This window comes from Perca flavescens, chromosome 9 (assembly GCF_004354835.1).
Source record: "Perca flavescens isolate YP-PL-M2 chromosome 9, PFLA_1.0, whole genome shotgun sequence".
Taxonomy (NCBI): Eukaryota; Metazoa; Chordata; class Actinopteri; order Perciformes; family Percidae; genus Perca; species Perca flavescens.
Genome location: NC_041339.1, coordinates 34,173,373 through 34,193,610, shown reverse-complemented (window position 1 = coordinate 34,193,610; position 20,238 = coordinate 34,173,373). Strand labels below are relative to the sequence as shown.

The 20,238-nt window shown below is 38.8% G+C and overlaps 1 protein-coding gene and 1 long non-coding RNA gene across 2 annotated transcripts; one reads left to right on the top strand and one right to left on the bottom strand.

Annotated features, from left to right (window-relative positions):
• Positions 1-1,745: 1,745 nt before the first annotated feature.
• On the top strand, positions 1,746-10,132 carry LOC114561868 (uncharacterized). The gene is made up of 3 exons (XM_028588004.1): positions 1,746-2,239; positions 5,402-5,455; positions 8,620-10,132. Exons 1-3 carry the CDS (start codon positions 1,840-1,842, stop codon positions 8,850-8,852), a joined length of 687 nt encoding a protein of 228 aa, XP_028443805.1. The 5' UTR covers positions 1,746-1,839; the 3' UTR covers positions 8,853-10,132.
• LOC114561869 (uncharacterized) lies at positions 8,802-13,829 on the bottom strand. The gene is made up of 3 exons (XR_003693400.1): positions 13,634-13,829; positions 8,972-9,119; positions 8,802-8,868 (listed from the first exon to the last, which is right to left on the bottom strand). It is a non-coding gene; the product is annotated as an uncharacterized LOC114561869 (long non-coding RNA).
• Positions 13,830-20,238: the final 6,409 nt, after the last annotated feature.

Here is a 20,238-nt window from a genome sequence, read left to right as displayed (position 1 = left end):
TGAGGTAGTCACCTGAAATGGTTTTCACTTCACAGGTGTGCTTTGTCAGGGTTAATTAGTGGAATTTTTTCCCTTATTAATAAAAAAGCAAAGGGTGGCTACTTTGAAGAATCTAAAAAATAAGACATGTTTTCAGTTATTTCACACTTTTTTGTTAAGTAAATAATTCCATATTTGTTCATTCATAGTTTTGATGCCTTCAGTGAGAATCTACAATGTAAATAGTCATGAAAATAAAGGAAACGCATTGAATGAGAAAGTGTGTCCAAACTTTTGGCCTGTACTGTATATTGTTATGCCTGTTATAGGTTTAAAAAGTGAAAAAGCCCAAAGTCCACCCCAAAGGGACTTACCATCTTCCAGAGAAAACACTGTTCACTAACTGCTCCAAGCTCAACACACATTGTAATGCTTGCCTAGCTGCTAGCGTAGCACGACCTCATACTCTGCAGCTGACAGCTAGTAGTCCTTACCTAGCTACTGAGCATGTGCGACTCCCAACAAAGATGGAACAGAAGTGAGATGTCTCACTCTGTAGCTAAAACAGAGAGCTCAACACACAGGGTGAAAAGACGAGCTGCAACAGCATGCAGTACAACAAAAATATGTTTTTTTTTTTTTATTAAACCACATAAACCAAATCTGGTATAACCTCTAAATACAATTATGAACCTGAAAATGAGCATAATATGAGCACTTTAAGAAATTGGTTAACCAACTTATATTAGTTGCACCAGATTAAGTGATTACTACTTTTTTACCCGGCCAATCAGTGTCTGTTTTTGAGCTGCTCTTCTGCTTTATTGATTTGGCTCAAATGCTTTTCCATCAAAGTTGAATTTAAATTTCATTTTCAATTTGAATTTTTTATTTTTTAATGATATGGCTTCATTAGGAGGTTAACTTTTTTTAAATAGTATTTTACTTTTCCATATCCATGAATTTTTTTTCTCCTTACTTACTTATTTTAATTTCCACTAAGTCTAGTTTGAACCTTTTGTGTAAGTTCCTAATGAGAATGTGTCTGATTTAAATTGAGATGTACTGAAAGTAAAGATGCATATAACCACAGAGCGCCATCTCTGACGTCTTTCGTACCTCAGCACACAAACAACCCACCGAGGTCTTAACCACCATCCTGTAGCAGAAAGGTGAACTCACCCCAGGCTGCAGAGTGGGAGGAACGTCGTCCCACATGAGGTTGACGGTAAGGGCGACAATTGGGTCCCGGTGTCCCCCGCTCTCCCACCACCAGTCGCACATTTCAGCCCCGGACACCTCTGAGAGGAGCGGAGGAGGCGTCGTGACTCCTGCAGTTTGTTCATGTGTAATTGTCATCATCACTGGATGTGACAGCCGCGGGGACGCCGGGTCTATACAGTCACAGATTCTTGGCTCCTTCATCCAACATTTACGCGTTTTTAAGGTCGGAAGGAAATTGCTGACACGTTTTCCGGAACGTTTCTTTCCTTGGATGACATTGCAGGCTGTTGTACTCTGCCACTGTATTGTTTTTATTTCACTTTTGGAAAAAAAAGTCAAAGAGTGGGCGCACAAAATGCTTTCTTTATTCGCGCGTAAATGCCGCGCCGCCCGTCAAATGAATAGCGCGTTGTGCGTGTTTCGTCAATGAAAGCTGCATGGGTAAGTTTTCAGAGGCACTGTGCTCCTGTCAGACGGAGACTTTTGGCATCTGAGGGAAACTGTTGGATTATATATAAAAAAGAAAGACAATCTGTTACTTTCAAGCACGACAAGTCTGGAGAGTCTGCTGTTTTTCATTCTGGATTGTTTGCGCCTTTGTGACCGTGCAAATTCAAACCTCCCTGAGGTATTCACATGGTAGAAACAATGTTTTTATGCAACACGAGTGCCATAAAGGACTGGAGCTATTTTCTGTCTCAGATTTTGCCTCTGATGAATAAAACTACAGGCTTGGTAAACATCGACAAAGCGGAGGATGTGACGACCACCATGGTGACAGCTCTGCAGCCGGACGGCGCCATGAGCGCAAGTAACCCGCCGCTCAACTCCAACCATACCTCGGGCATGGAGCACGTCTTTCAGTACTCTTATTCCGAGAGTGACCTGCTGTACACGGACTACCGCACACCTGCACGAGACTCCATCCCGCTGCCGAAAGCGGTTCTCTACCTGGTCATGGCTGCGCTGGTGGTGGTGGCGGTGGCGTATGCGATAGTTGGGCACCTGGTCAAAGATGTGGTAAATGAGTTTGTCGGTATGTGACCCCTTTTACGCGCGCGCGGTGTGTGTGTGTGTGTGTGTGTGTGTGTGTGTGTGTGTGTGTGTGTGTGTGTGTGTGTGTGTGTGTGTGTGTGTGTGTGGGTGTTGTGTGTGTGTGTGTGTGTGTGTGTGTGTGTGTGTGTGTGTGGGTGTTGTGTGTGTATTTGTGTGTGTGTGTGTGTGTGTGTGTATACAATACCCACTGGGATTACTAAAAGGACTGTGAAACGAAGGTAAAGGTACAGACAATGAATATACACATATACATGTTTACATGGGAGTAATTTAGTAAAACGTTAGTAAAATATAAGTGAAATGGAGATTTTCTTATTTTCGCATTTGGACCCCTGGAACCCATCCAAGGAACCCCCCCACCCCACCCCACTCTAGAGCCCACTTTGAGAGTCACTGTTTCAGAGAAAAATGCTTGAGTTAAAGACCTGAAACTGACAACATCTTAGATAAATTATTAGGTTTTGGGACCGCCATGCTTTTCATTAATTGACTTTAAGGTTAGGGTAAGGTTAAGTACATTTTAATATATGTATATATATTGTCATCCCTATAGCTCTGCTCTCAGCCAATGACCTTGTGAGGAAAACGTCCTACACTATCAGCAAGTGTCTGCGTGAGAAATGGAGACGAGGTCTGCTGTTTCTCTATTTCTGAAGAGCGTCCTGTGAGCGATACATAATGAATGAAACAATGAGGCTATTTTAAGGTCTCATAGTGCTGACTTGACCTGATAGTTAGGTCGTTATATCAGGTGATTTAGAGCAAAATAGAAGATATCACTCCGTAATGTTTCAATTTAATTTTTTTTAAGACACACTCCTTGAATTTGGTCTCAGACCCTATAGTGTCTCAAAATTATCAAATATTTTGTGATAGAAATACAAAAGGTTTTGAGAATGTGACACCCTGAAAATGCTAATTTGGGGATTTAGGACCAGTATAACACATATTTGTTTGTTTCAACAAATTTGCACATTTTGGGATTTGGGGGTGACACAACAAATGTTGTAATACTGACAACAATTTATGGTGGGAATTATTTCATATTTTAGGATTCTCTATCATTAACATTCATGGTTAATGACAGCAACATTGGACGTGGGGATACTACACCAGTGTTTTAAAATTGGGTGCAACACTTGACATTTTGTGATGGTTTGGTGTACAAGACATTCTGTGGTTGTTTTGAGGTTTTAACCACCAATTTTGGAAGCATTGATCCAAATAGTTCAACTTTGGGGTGCAACAAAAGCAGTTTTGGGGGAGGGGGTCATTATTCCATTCTAAGCCTTACAATAGATTTTGGGAATGCTATACAGTTTAACATGTTGGGGTGCTTAAGAACACCAAATATATCACTTTTGGGGATTTGGTGACACAACTTAATACATTTCTGGATAGTGTTAACAAAACAAACACAACAAATAACGAGCTTATGAGAACCCATTTTTAGATCTGTGTTTGCTACAAGAATTTTTAAAGTTGCAACCACACATTTGGGGGATAATAAATTTGGTTGCTTCCGTAGAGTGCGTGCCTGCCAGGCGATGTCCGCGTTCTTTTTGGTCAGGTGTTCATTTAGGTAAACGCCGGTTCCAGGCAGTTTTTTAGCCTGTCTTAATAACTCAATCTAACTTTTCCGAGTCACAAAGCGAACTAGTATAGCCTTAGCTTTAGGCCTACTATCCTTCCGGTGAAGAGTGTGACAGGCCGAGATGTTTTTGCCGTCGATTGACATGCTTTGTTTTTCAAAAAACTGAATGACTTGTTCCAAAGATTGTAACTCTTGTGCGTCCTCACCTTTGTTAGTGTCGGATGTCGCTCTTGCATAAGTTTGATGTTTGGTCTCCAATCCAGTTATAATCACATCATCTATCCGCGTGTATTGTTCCAAGTAGTCGATCCTTTTTTCCAAGTCCTCAATTTTCTTGTCCTTTTCCTTGATAAGCGTTTTAAGTTGTTTACCCTCAGTCATTTGTTCAACAAGTTTTGTTTGTTTGGCGAGTTTGCTTATCTCCTCAGTCATAAATCTCAGGGAATTTTTGATCTCCTCCATTTCCTCTTCCAACGCTCCTACCTTGTTTTCTCTCTCTTGGCATCTTCCTTTGTTCTGGTTTAGCTGGCATGCTAACACATGTTGTTGGTAACTTGTGTGAGAGTGGTTAGGACTCTTTGTTCCAGATTTAGAAGAAGCACCAGCAGATATCTCTCGATAAATAGCAAAATGTTGAACTTTGGGGCATTAAAACACATTTTCGGATCATGACAACACATTTCGGAGACGTTACAAAACATTTTAAAATTTGGGACTTTTATTTCAGGGAGCAACAATACTACAATTTGTGATTATAGCAACTATTTGGGGTTTAAAAAACGAATTTTGGGATCATGGGGGTCCCATACATGGGAGGAGAGATCAAATCTCGCACCCGGGAGAGGCTTGAGCCGACTCGTTATTACACCATTTTATGTTATTTTGATAAGAATAAAACAGACAAAACAAGAGAGAACAGACAGGTCCAACAGACATGTAGGTAAGGTAAAATGCATGCCATCATGTAAGACAGAATATGAAAATAAACCAGGTTACATTGCAGTGTCATGGTCCTCTGTGTCCATGATTGTCCTTTAAAAACATGAAGGTCCTTATGATCCATGACTTTGATTCATGCAAAGCCCAGGTGTTTTAAGGGTGGAGTGTTCCACTCATTCATAGGCTAAAGTCCGTTCTGTAAACCTTGGTACAGTAGCGGATAAAACAAATTTCTCCGAACAAAATAAATATCCAGTTAAATAAATCACTTCAGACTCAATTACGATTTCCAGTTTTTCCAGAATTGTTTACAATTTTTAGTGGCATGTCTCAGAGAAAGAAAAAAAAGTTCCATAAAATAAATTTCCTAAACTATTTCTAAGCACAAAGGACTGTTGGAGACTCTTTTTTTAATTTCCTGGATATTCATTTTTTTTTTTATTACCAGCTAGAAATATTTGTAATAAATATCTGTCCTGCTTTTTTAGCCGAGTTGCTACGTTTCATTATCACACCTTCTTTGCCTTGTCTTTATCATTTCATAAGACACAGATGGAGCGGTGCGTTCAGAGTCCCTAACATGTCTGTTCTCTTGCTCACTGCATGTAGGTGGAGGCAGGTCGATGGTTGCTGAAGGGGACGGTGGTGAAAGCAGTGGACCAGGTAAAAACCAACGCTCACATGGGTCACAGTCTGCAGCACTTAGCTTTGCCACAGAGACATGCTGACCCCCCCTTCAACAGGCCGGCAGTATAAGAGCTCATCTGTCTGTCTACCCGCACCTCGTATGAAAACTCACACATACACATTCACACAAAAAAAAAAACACACACACAGAGTGTTTGGGCTCCTGGGCATTTTGCTGAGGTGTAAATGTGGAGAATGTGTGTTTTAAGGCTGCTTTCCTTCTCACCGGAGGCAGGTGGAAAAGACAGCGTCAAGCCTCGTGCTCACAGCGAGACGCTTCCCTCTTCTGACATGGTGCGACATCAGAAAAGCAAAACAGCCTGTTGTAGACATGTTACGGTCCACATATAAAGGAAACATAGGTATAAATCAAAGCAGGGGTCAGGGGGGTCAGGACCTCACATCTGAGTGTGGTCCCCCTTCTAAATATATCATTAAAACCACATTGTGTATTGTATATAATATATACTTCAAATAATTGTGTAAGTAGTAAAACAATACAAATGCAAAACGGGGCAAAAAATGCATTTTATGCGCCCCCCCATCCCTTGTCTTACAGTGGTTTGGTCCACCGCTTGGTTTGCGCCCTTTACAAGAGATGGTGTCACAAATGTGTGTCAAGTGAAGATGTGAGTTGTGCGTGCGTCACTTTGCGACAAGTAGCCTACAAGAACAAGACTTCTGTAATTTCAATACAGTAAAAATGGACCTACATGACGAAGTTGGTTCACTGCTGGCTACAAGTTAACAATCAAACACAACAAAGGCTGTCACTTGAATGGCGTTTTGAGCTAACGTTAGCAATCAAACTCAAAATCATAGAACGCTAAAACGTTTTGGAAATGATTTCCATCTTCTGTTATTGTTTGTAATGAGAAAAGTTTATTATTTTATGGATTTCACAAATTTCAGTATGACACGTTATGCCGTAAACCGTTTAAATCTGAGCATAAGCGACTCACATCAGGCGGTGATAACGGTTTATAATCCGAGACGCCCCAACTCGAGCTAGTTTCCTGTATCTGTGTCACGTTTAGTATAAAGGATCTTTGGCGGTACGCAGAAGTCCGCTGGGACTCCGTGGGAGAGATTGAATTGCATCAGTAAGTAGGCTGGCAAGGCTGTTTTATTAACTTTAAACATTAGATAAAGTGATTATTTTATAAATCCACCGGAGTTTAAAATTAGAGCACAAAGCAGAAGGTAACGCACATGCGGATGAAAAAAAAAAGGGACATCGGGTGGAATTTACAGCAACACCTGAACAATCATGGAAGTGGAGCAGTGTGTATATAGACTACTGTAAAAGTACTCAATGCAAAAAATATTTGAGAAGCTGAAAACATGAAAATGTTACATGAAAAGTGACTGAAACGATCAAACTGGTTCCGTCAATCAACTAATTGATTAACCGCCTAATCCTTTTAGCTGTATGTATACTAACGGGTAGTTATATCCATCATATTTCATAAACTCTTCATGTGTTTTGTGGGCCAAAAATCTTAATTTGTAAAGTACCTAAAGCTAAATGTAGATAATGCAGATAAATGTAGTGGACTAGAAGTACAAAGTTGCATGAAAGGAACAGTTAAGAACCATATGAGTTAGGAAACAAATGATTAAATGTTACATTAGTCACATTCCACCACTGAGTCTCATACCATCGTTGCGCTAAGAGTCATGGAAGCATTCAGCAATGAAAAAGAAGATTAATAAATCTGACTTTAACCTGAAACAGTAACCGATGGGGACAAATAAAAGGGTTGTGGAAAGTGCGGTGGTCCCTTGTGGTCATGTATCACTTTTTTTGGGGTCTGAGGAATCCCGTTCTGCCTTCTGTCTGTTCTTCACGCTCGCAACTATCAGCCTTAATCTCAGCTCCTCATCTGACAGAACAATGATTGATGTGTCCCAATTCAAACAGGCTCCACCGCTCATGATGGGGCTGCTGTGCGGCAGACATCTCCGCCTGAAACAATTTTATGGTGCTTTGCCTCTAATGGAATTACAGAGGCTGAACCCATCATAACTTTCGGTCAGATGAAGTTTGCAGCCGTGTTCTGCGCACGTTCTAAATACTCAAGCTTGCTTGTTTTTGCCCCGTGCATGAATGTTTCAGCTTAATATCTTTGAAGGCTTGTCATAAACTTGGTGGAAACACTTCTCAATTTTTCATTTTTTTTTTGAATGATGCCTATATGTTTTTAGCTTTTTGTCTTTAGGTTGTTGTGTTTTAATTGTTGGAGCTTGTATTGCAAGACAATTTTCCGTGTCTATGGACAATATATCTATCTATGCAAAAAAAAGAAAAAAAATTAACTGTGATACCACATTTCTGTCTGTAAAATTCATTAAGGTTTGAACAAAAAATGTATGTTTTTTGCTTTGTAAATATTTGGTGATTTCAAAATCCGATATTCCGATATATCGTCCAATATATATATTTTCTTTAAAAATCCAGAAATGCTTAACAAAACATAAACAGATTTCCCTAACATTAGTTATTTGCGAGTCCTCGATAAAATAATATGATAATGCAGTTTAAAAATAAACTTGTATGTTTTATTGTCACAACAGAACAGAGGAACATCAAAATATATTAAAGTTCTGATGAATAAAATGTATAAAAAATACAAACGATATGAAACTTAAAGGGTTAAACACGGTTTCCAACAGGGACGTTGTAGAGCGCCCTCTGGTGGACAACGCCAACACTCATAACATAGTTGAAGGGTGTTTCCTCTGTTGTTATTTTATTTTTTAAATATTAATTTAAAATGCCGATACCAATAGTTGCCTAATATCAGCCGATAATATCGGTCGGGCTGTACTACATAGCATACGTAGGGTGGGTAATTGGCGTAAACAGCATTACTAATCTAGAAACCTATTTTTGTTCAACTATTCTGGAGTAGAGTTCATAGAATGAACGGCAATATTTCCCCAGTAATACAACTTTTGCTTCATTGATTTGCCCGTCCAGTCAGACTGACTAAGGGAAAATGATACAAAGTTGAAGTTATCTTAAACCCTAAGATGTTTTGAAGAAAACATTTGGGGTTGACGCCACCCCGTGCTTCTGCCCCTTTCTGCACTGATATCCAGAGTGACACCACTGCTATCCCTTTGTCTCGTTTCAGACTTGGTGTTTGGCTCTCGTCGAGTTAGCAGCCGCAACAAGACAGAGATCAACTGTATCAGCAGCAACATGAACGAGATGAGCGAGTTGGGCGAGAGGCCCCGTCTGGTGGAGATGGGCTACATATCCCTGAACCACACTAACTGCCTGAGCTCCGTCAGACCGGAGGAGACAGTGGTCACTATAGACGAGACGTTACAGCAGCGACCTCCGGACACTCCCTCTGGGACTTAACCTGGGACCTTCTCACCTTTACCGGAGGGGAAAATAAAGCAGCCAGTTAGCCTGCTTTTCTTGTGCAAGTGGATTTACAAGTCTGTCATGAATCAAAGCTCTATCCACTCTTTTCTCACCTGTAGGTGGGCTGTAATACCTGCAACTTTGGAGCCAGAAGGGACTTTGAATTGTCGGCCATTGCTGGAACATTAGAGGCATCGGATGCTGATGTTTGTATCTGATGGGACTGCTTTCTGCGGAGGTGACGAGAGAGGACGGCCACAGCTGTTTTTGGACAAGCAGGCAGAAAAAACAAGTGTTTTTTTTGTTGTCATTTTTGTTCTCATCGTGCTGTCCCTTTTTTCAAGTGACACCCTTGTGAAAATACCAGTCTCGTACCGCAACACATGCACTTAACTTTAACCACAAACAGTATGTAATCACTCTAAATATAGAATACACGCCGGTCAGTGCTTATTGTAATGTTGCCGCTATAGCACGGTTAAAAACATCGCCTTCATAAAAACAATCACATCAGCAAAGTTTTTTATTTCCCTGGTTGCTGTGAGACACTCAAAGATGTTTTTCGTAATTATTGTAAAGTTTGTACCAAGCACCTCTAATGACACCGGGAAGGCTACAAATGTTCTTTTTTTTTTTTTTTTTGTTCACACAACCTGTTGATAAAATGAAATGTATTTTGTAGTTTCATGTTATTAGCTTGACGTGAACGAGCGCTAAATCACCTTTAACAGCTATGACTGCAAAAAATGAAACACAAAAGTATCAAAGCCATTGTTGTTAGGCCTATATATACATATATATAAAAAAAGTCAAGCTGAGTAATTTCAGTGATCAAAGACGTATGATTTCTGTCTAAACATGGCACCACCTTTGAAGCAAAAAGTGTTCATTGTTTGTTGATCCTTGTAATATTTAATATTTCTTGTGTAATGGCTTAATGTCAAAGCCTTTGTTTACCTTTCTTACAGCACTGTTAAGGGCTATGGACCACTGCTGATGATTCTCAAAGCTACAACTAATGGGGCTTATTGTGTGTGCATGCTGGGATCGCTATACTCTGCACACGGGCAACTTCTGTAAACTGTGTTTGGGAAGATTTTCTGAACTGCAGCTGAGATAGAATGAAGGGTGGAGAGGATGATTACATTCTTTACGGCATCTGAAAACTGACTGAAATATCATTCTGTCAACTTCACACTGACATACATTTACTGATTGATCTTTTTAGTTTCAAAGTAAATAGACATTTTGGTAACACTTGATTATAACCACTCTTAATAAACGGTAAATTGATAGTTCATTAAACTTTAGTTAGTAGTTATTTTACAGTTAACAAACAATGAAATGATGATTTATAATATTTACTAATTATTAGTAATGTTATAATTTCCTATTTCATTATTAGTTTAGTGTGAAATACAGTAATTATTATATACATTGTTCATAAATTTATATAGGGTTAATACTTTGTCAATGGTTAATAATTGTTTTGTAAACCATCTATAGACATTTTGATGCCTATTATAAAGTTGGAACTAAAGCTTATAATTATACGTTAATGATTAATTAGTGGTTTATAAAGCATGAAGTAACATTAATTTGGCCCCATTCCATCTTTTTTTAGTGATCTATAAAAGAGATTATTGATTATTAGTGCAATGGAAATATCTAAATTACGATGGAGCATTAGGGCCACATCAAGGGGAAAAAAATTAAGGAGGAAGATTTGTTATTTATTTTGCATTTTGAGAATAAAGTCGAAATGTCGAGAATAAAGTCAACATGACGAAAATAAAGTTGAAATACTTTTTTTCGAGAATAAAGTCAAAATGTCGAGAATAAAGTCGAAATGTCGAGAATAAACTCAACATTACGAAAATAAAGTTGAAAATACCATTTCGAGAATAAAGTCGAGAATAAAGTCAAAAATACCATTTCGAGAATAAAGTCGACATGTCGAGAAAAAAACTTGATATTGCAAGAATCAAGTCGGACTTTTGAGAATACACCAAACTAGCTTTACCTATAGTCTTCTACTAAATGTATTGTGAAGGCCTATATGAACCCATGAAATTATATTTCAGAATCGGTTATAATAACAAGGAAATTATTTATCTTTTAGCGCATAAACACAGTATGGTGATAAGTAATAGGACTTTGAAAAGATTGTGCCGAGAAGTGCGTCTGTTCAGAAAGAAAAACCACACAAACTTGGAAGAGGTGGCCGTATTCCTGCAAACTGAAATAGCTTGTAATGGACGGATGCAAGAGTATCCATGGTTACACCTACACATATGTTGTATCACAAGACGCAATAAGACAGTTGATCAAATAGTTTGATCCTGAAGGAGTGGGGCTCCAAGGACGTAACCCATATCTCTGATGTTGCCTACAAGGCAGTTGGCATGGCGGACAGTCGCTCTAATGTGATTAACTGATAAAGGAGTTGAATTTTTTCTCGTCATTTCAACTTTAATCTTTAATATTTCACAATATTCTCGAAATGGTAGTTCAACTTTATTCTCGTCATGTTGACTTAATTCTCGACATTTCGACTTTATTCTCGAAAAAAAACATCCTCAATTTTTATGGCCCTAATGCTCCGTCGTACAAAATAATGTGTATAGATGCTTTACAAATATGTATTAACCATTGACAATTATAACCATCGGTTGCCACTTTATAAAAAGCCATCCAAATAATGTTCATTGATGGTTTACAAACGGTTTCTTAAAGGTTTACAAATCATTAGGTAATCATTAACAAATACTTAAAAGCAGGGTTGGTAACTATTTCCAATATACTCCTTTGTTATTTATATATGTTTGAAATGGTCTTAACACCGCGACCGCAATAAATAAGTTATGGGAGCCGGAGGGCAGGGGGAGGGGTTAGACGGAGCCCCGAGGAGATGCTACTTTCAACATTACCAACCCTGCCTTTAATATGACATATAAAATGTTATGATGTGTGCAACAATAAACTGTTAGAATAATATAAATTATAGCTTTTACTTAACAGATTGTTAATTGTCATTTCATTGTTTGTTAACAGTAAACTATGAACATAAAGTGCCCATATTATGAAAAAATCACTTTTTCTGGGATTTGGGGTGTTATTTTGTGTCTCTGGTGCTTCCAATCTTGGAAAAAAAAAACATCCATGCTGTTTTGAGTGAGATACGAGTTTCTGAATGTATCCTGCCTTCAGTCTAGAGATGGGATAGAAGTGAGATGTCTCACTCTGTAGCTAAAACGGAGACCTCAACACACAGGGTGAAAAGAGAAGCTGCAGCAATGTGCAGTACAACAAAAATATGGTGTTTTTTGAAAATTAAACCATGTAAACCTATTCTGATATAACCTCAAAATACAACTATGAACCTGAAAATGAGCATAATATGGGCAAGTTTAATTAACTATCAATTCACCATGATGACCAGTGATGGTTATTGTGTGTTACTGGCATTTTAAATTGAAATCTGTAAAACTGACAAACTAAAAAAAACAACTCATTGATCAATTAAAATGTGTATCAAATGTTTTGCTTTTGCGTTTTTGCTTTTCTTCACATGAATTAGAATATACAGTGTCAGTGAAAGGCCGTCTAAGAAGGTCACAGGGACAACAGAATAAAGATATTATATCAGTCGTGTCTTCCTGAAGCACTAAAGCATTAAAATAACTTTTTCTTATATCACAGAACTGACTGCGGAGAAATCACTGATGCACTGTTTGGATGTTTTAGTTCGATGGAACATGCCCTTGAAGATGCATGCTGCAGTATGTTTTTCCTACACATCCCTTCCTTTAACACCTCATGGTCTCAGAGGTTCTTTAATGCAGCGACCAACTGCTGTTAGGATGCAGTGGAAATACTAATGAGCACGGCACACGGCGCACACGTGCGATACGATATCAATGGAGAAAGGAATCCTATGAAATCCTACTTAGAAGTCCAAAACATCTTGGGCAAACCCTGGTGGGATTCCACCAATGTTTCATATTTTCAGCCATAGTTGCATAATGTCTCTCGATTCAGACTTAAATATCTCAACAATTTTTGGATGGATGTCCTTCCCAGTAAAAAGTCATTTGATCAAGCTGCAATTACGATTATATTAATGTTTGTAGTGGCTGCGTCCTCTAGTGGCCGCAGTAATTATGACGGGAGCAAAGCAGGAAGTAAGGTGATGAAATTTAAGAGCGCCAGATTCCCGTATAAGGAGGTAGGTATGGGAGCTAGATGAGTCAAACAAACAGGAAGTGTAACATCTAATTTTAACCCAATCCATGACTTTTTTTTTTTTACTTAACTAAGTAGTTTTGGTACCACAGGAACGTATCATAAAATACCACCCCTAATGCTGGCGGAAATACAACCTCATATCTAAACCAGAGAACGTCGGTCACGGTTTTGAACGTTAAAGTCACGGTTCTAAACACGTCTTTAACGTTCTGAAATGTTCACAGTTTGGTTATGTTTAGGCACCAAAACTACTTAATGAAGTTTAGAAAAAGGTTGTGGTTTGGGTTAAAATCAGACCTTAACTGTCGCTCGTTAAGTTAAAAAAACTCGCCATTTACTTATTTTTTTTAAACTGGACTCAACCCCTGCACTTCAGTGGAAAGTCCTGTGTTTGTTTGAAATTTGCCGCTCTTTGTTTTTGTCATTATACTTCTTGCTTTTGCTCCCGTCATAACTACTACGGCCACTAGAGGGCGCGGCCACTAGAAACATAAATACAAGACAGAAGTCTCACATTTTTCCATCACCTTAGTAGTCTGGACGCCAGCCAAACTTAGCCCCGCCCACAACTCTTCAGGTCGGAAAGTTCCGTCTGGACTTGATCCGTTGTGGAGCAACAATGCTCGAACCAGAGATGTGTGGACCAACAAATTGTCAGGGCGGGCTTTATACGATGACGGACAGATGATCAACAGTAATGTAATCAACCACGTCACCAAAGAGTGCTTGGGTTGAATTTGTTTGCAACAAAGATGGCTGCCGCTGGAGAATTGAGATGTGTAGATTCCGTTGCCACACCTGTCCGCACGACGTGGAAACTGCCGCCTCTGTCGAAGCCTGCCTTTGACTTGCAGCTTCTGTGACGTCTGTCTCCGTTGCTCTGATTGGTTGTAGGTCTATCCGTTGCTCTGATTGGTTGTAGGTCTATCCAATTGAATGCAGAGGCATTTTCTTTCCTGGTTTGGTTGAAACACGCCCCATAATCACAGCCCAACGGAGCAGCATCAGACTCATATTCTGACTAGAATCTGAGTAGGACCAAGTCAGGCTATAACCTTAGAGAAATGGTTCTCAAACTTTTTCACATCAAGGACCCCTAAACTGACACAAATTAGACCACGGACCCCCATCTGATCAGACTTTGTCCCATGGTCCCCTACCTGATAGAATTTTAGCTTTTAGATGTTTTATTACAGAAACTGAATGAAACCCATGAGAAAAATAGTCATACAATCTGTCATTGTGTTACTTATGGATGAAATTATAGTGAAAATAAATGATTCCCCTATATTTGTCGGCGACCCCCAGGAAACCCTTCAAGTGCCCCTGGGGTTCCCCGCACCCCACTTTGAGAACACTGCCTTAAAGCACCTTCTGAGTCTGAAGTACCCTACTTCTGCCTTCCTATATGCTGAGGACAAACTCCAGCGTGTTATGCACACTTCTGTTGCTACCTGCCAGCTGCCCTTTCCGTTAAAGAGGTGCATGACACCGGAGCTACGGAAAGAGCAGCAAGGATTGCCAGGGACCCTGCCCAGGCCAGGGAACCATCTGTTTCAAAACGCTTCCCCTCGCCCGCTCACTGAGACCTCATGTGACCTCAGCAGCTTCGTCCCAAGAGCTGTCACCTTGCTTGACTCACTGAGAGCCTGCAGCTTCTACAATCATCAGACACAACCTCGGCATCCAGCAAGCCCATTCGGTTACTGTGAGCAAACATATTATCGTCCATTTAGTTCTATATACCCAAGAAGCATTTGGACGCTGTTTGAACACTTCTTTTTCTCCTTTACCGTATCAAATATTTTGTTATTAACACCAAAATCATCAAAGTCTTGTGTAGAAATAGCTTAGAAGTTTTAATAGATATTTACTTTAATCACGCGTCTCTTTTGATCACTAGCTTATGAGTACAGTTGGGGGCGATAAGGAGAAAATCAAATATGATATTTTTGACCAAATACATCAATGTCAATATTGCGGCGATATTGTAGGGTTGACTTTTGGTGCTTCCACTAAATATTAACACAATGAGAGTTTTGATAAATAATCACCAATAATGTGGATACAATGACTAAGTGTGTAAAGGCAAGTAATAAAACAGCTAGGAAGTCTGAGTTCAGAAAATGACATCACTTTAAAAAGCCTTTAAAAGCAGGAAAAGAAAACACTGTCATATCAAGATATTACGATATCCAAAATTTAAGACGATATCTAGCCTCATATATCCTTGTCAATATAATATCGATATATTGCCCAGCCCTACTTATAAGCCAGCAAATACACCCTAATGCATTGTGACGATCAGTGGTGGAAGAAGTACTCTGATGTTTTTTCTTAAAGGTGCAGTAGGTAAGACTTATAAAACTAACTTTCTGTCATATTTGCTGAAACTTACCCTATATTCCAGTAGAACTACATGAAGCAGGTCATTGACATGTGTCTAACTGTGTCACACCTATTCTCGAGGACATGTAACGGAGTCGCCAAGGAAGTGAAAAAGAGAATTAAAACGACAACGCGACAGGCAAAGCAACAAGACCAAAGTTAATATTGGAGTGGCTTTTCCAAGATGGAAAGAGCTCATGAGGAATAAAGGATTTTAAAAGGGATGCCAAAGTTGCCTGCTTTCTTCTCGACAGGTAATTGAGCCTATTTGTGTAAATTCTAAGTTTTATAGTTGCTTGGCTAACTATAGCATGGTTGTGCATAACGCTAGAACGACGTCTTGGATACTTTTCCTCGCGTCAATGATGAAAAAGGAGTGTCTACCTTGTAACATAAATCTGTGTCCTGCGACAGATCACAGGCGATGAATAGTTTCACTGGCCACCGTAGGAGTTAAAACGCGCTCAGAATGGGAGGGGCTAGAAAGTAATATTCAGTTGGTTGTCATATACAATTTCACCGCTAGATGGGAGAAATTCTTACACAATGTAGCTTTAAGTAAAAGTACTAATTCTATAAACCAAGTTTGCATTTTACAATTCGCCATCCTTTGATAAAAAACTGTTTTTATAAGAAACTGCGTATGACACTACATTTGCACAAGACAGGACTATTTGCTCAACATTTTTGGGAGGTCCTTTTATAATAATAATAAAAATATTAATAATAATAATACATTTTATTTAAAGGCGCCTTTCTTGGCACTCAAGGACACCATACAGGGATACATAAAATATTTAAAAGCAGCAAAATAAATATATTTATATCAATATCAATCTCATGTCTCTGTGTTAAACACTACAGCTCTAATCAAAATGTGATTAGCCTAGCTTAGCATGAAGAATGCAGCGGGAAACAGCTCGCCTGGCTCTGTCCAGTGTTCAACACTTTTAAATTAACATGTTGTATCCTATTTGTTTAATCCATACACAAACAGAAATGTCATTTGACATGTCAAAGTCAAAAGCCATATTTACTGTACTTTGTGATAAAAATGATCCAGAGGATCTAGTCTATTCTCTTCTATTTCTTTATAGCCTCATCCAATGCTCATTGTTCTCACTTGACTTTGAGGAGAGCTAACACAGACATTTCTCACCGTGACAGCAGGTCCTCGTCATTGTTTGTGCTGAAACAGAGAAAAGCACACTAAATTATTGATCGTCTAAAAATGTCACACAGGATCGTGCGGGGCGGTGTGTTAGTGTGAGCAGCAAAAAGTTTGATTCTACCAACTCTCTAGATTCCAATGAAGTAAATGTCACAACTTTGTTTTTAATTGATTTTCACTGCAGGATAAAGGTTTACATGAGTGAGATTCGTCGCAGAAGTTGGTGTGAACGTGAAGCTCTTTCACATCCATTAAATCTGGCTTTGACTCTGCTGTAGCTTTAGTCTGCTGTGACCTCCAGAGCAGACATGTTTTAAACTGAGTACAATCATTCTGCTGACAGCAATTTGTTGTTCAGTTTAAAGGACAAATCCAGCGCAAAATGGACCTAGGGGTTAATAACACATGTGTACCGAGTCAACCGTTCTCTGGGACTTGTTTTCATGCTAATCGAATGTGACCAGTTTTAGTGCAAACCGCTAATTAGCTTATAACGCTAGTCGTCGGGGCACGGCTAAAAGAAAAAGAAATTGCTATTTCTATAAAACGAGATATACGATATATAACGAGACGAATGCCGTGCAACCAGTAACCAGAAACATAGCTCAAGCATGGCGTTCATCGTTCGACTGGTCGTGACTGTTTTCCCAAGATGGCGCCCTTCTACATACGTGAACAGTACAGTCTTTCTAAACTATCTTTATAATAATGTCTGTACACTTACAAAGTTCTCAATGCTTCGGTTTACATGTAGGGACCCTCATTATGCTACCGTGGAAGTGTGGTGCTATTTTGAGCCTTGTTAGTTGTTTAGAAATAGCCATTTCTTTTTACTTTAGCCGTGCCCCGATGACTAGCGTTATAAGCTAATTAGCGGTTTGCGATAAAACTGGTCACATTCAATTAGCATGAAAACAAATCCCAGAGAACGGTCGCCTCGGTACACGTTTTTAACCCCTAGGTTCATTTTTCACCGGATTTGTCCTTTAACAGGAAGAGGCAAAGTCATGAGTAAAGTTATTTTTATTTATGCTTTTTTAATTTAATGTCTGATCATTTGTCAACCAGCCCTCATTATTAGTATTTAAATTAATTTCAATTTTTTTTAAAATTTCTTTATTTGAAAGGGGACAGTGAACATTAATCAACATTGAAACAATGTAAATGTGCCCGAGTTAGCTCAAAAGTGCTAATTTTCATCGGTAGTCCCCCAGATAGATGTAAAACAGGCAGCCTTTAAAATAATGACAGATATAAAATCACAAGATAAAATTACATACAACACATTATGGTTAATAAATACAATTCCAGTAAAATACTTATATAACGTTTAAGTGCACACAGATAACATTAGTGCCCACAAGTTTGGCTCTCTACCAGCCAAGTTTTTGCATTCTTTTTGAATGAAAAGAATGACAAAGACTCTCTAATAGTTGCCGGCACTGTGTTCCATTGCTGAACTGCTCTTACGGAGAAGACAGCCTGACCAAAAGTTGTTTTTCTCCGTGGGATGATGCAGTCTTCCCTCACTGCCCCTCTAGTTAACCCAACCTCACTGGATCTAAAATGTATAAAATCATATAGTGGAGGAGGTGCTAAACCATGTCTAATTTTATAAATTAAACAGATATTTTTGAATTTAACGAGATTATCCCAGGTAAGTAACTGATATTTTCTCAGAATACTACAGTGGTGGGTTTTTTTGTCCAGTATTTTTAATGCTTGTTTGTATAATATTTCTAATGGTTTTATTGTTGAAGAGTGGGTTTTGGACCAGCTTATTAAACAATATGTTATGTGGGATAAAATCATAGAGAAGAAATATAATTTAGCAGCTTATGTTGAAAGAAAGTCTCTAATGAATCTGAAGTTTGCTAGACTGAACTTAATCCTACTAACTTTCTTAATGTGAGTTTTGAAGTTGAGGTTTGAGTCTACATGTAATCCTAAGTATTTATATTTAATAATATAATAGCGTATACCCAATAGCTCTCCAAACATCTTTCATAGGAATTGTTAAATTCTAAATATTTTCAAAGTGTGGGTAAAATGATACCAGTGTTTAAACATAGAATACAATGTGATATTGAAAGGGTAAAAGTGCCCTCAAGTGGCCAAACAACAGAATACCTGCAGAGAGCAACTTGGTATTCAAAAGCCAAATGTGTAAGGACAGGAGAACCTGTCATTTGTGGCCAGACAAATTGGGAAGCACTGAGAATGAGCAGCAACCTCTGTCAGACAGAAACAATGTTCAGAGACTGAATGAGGTCAGGTCATTTCATTATGTCCATACCACCCTGAAACAATCTAGTTTTGTCCATACGGATGGAAGTAAAATAAATTGGATCAGGATGAATTAGTAGACAAGAATGCCGTGCAAGTTTGGTAAAACTTGCTGAGAAAATGGTGCTATTGTGAGGAAGGAAACGGGCAAGAATGATGATAATCATCCATCTGGACACTGAGGATTGACTTGAAAAAGATATGTGAGATTTTGGGCTGTCCAGGAGTCAGACACACAATTTATGGAGGCTTTTATTGATGGCCTTAAAGAGAAGCCATTAGGTCCTTTGTCCATCCAAGCACAAAACAAATTCAAGCAGTCATCGTCCAGCAAATGATCTGACAGTGTGTGCTGTGTACAGACAGATTTACAGGCAGATACAATTAAATTTTTTTTTTTATCACAAACATGTGTCAGTAATTAAATGGCAGTTGTGTCTGTAGACAACTGAAAAAGTGATACTACGCCTACTTAGGAAGCAGGGCCTAGTTTGCATAAGAGCAATACTGGTTTGGACTGGATGTAATTGTGCAAATATATGCACCATTTGAGATCATTAATTTAAGAAACAGATCACTGCAACCTTATTTTGGAAATAAATGGAGCTGCTTTTCATATTGAACCTAACCACAGTTTTTAGATCAGAATCAGAAAAGTTTAATTGGCCATAAAGTATGCGAACGTGTACACAAGGAATTTGACCCTGTTTTTTACTTCGCTCTCAGTGTAGCCCACAGAAATAGACATACAGCTAAAAATTATGACAACAAAGCTAAACATAAATATTTAGCTTTTTATATAAAAGTAAAAAACAAAAAATGACATTTGCAAACAAAACAATAGTGCAATGGTGCCTTGTGCAAAGGGTGTTTGAATAAATATGAAATGATTAACGTAACAGGTTACTTCATACAGCCTAACGTTACATGAGATATATGAGGAAAGTGTCTTTTAAAGGGGGGTACTGAGCAATATGCATAATGTAAAGTGTCACAATATCTCTTCTTGTCACAACATCTGAAGAGGGTTTACCTAAACTGGCAACGTGGACTGGACCAACACACTAACTCTTGGGGGAACAAAAGACGTGTATGCGAGGGAACTCAAAAGTAATTCACAACAAAAAAAATCACCATCAAAATGAAGTAAAAATGAAGTTATAATCATTTAAATTCATGTGGAGGAGGTGGAGCTTCTACAATCTTTTTGGAGCCCACACACAAGCCACAGCCCTGACGTTGCCGTAGCAACGGCCCGCGGAGTAGAGAGGGACGCTTGGAGTGACT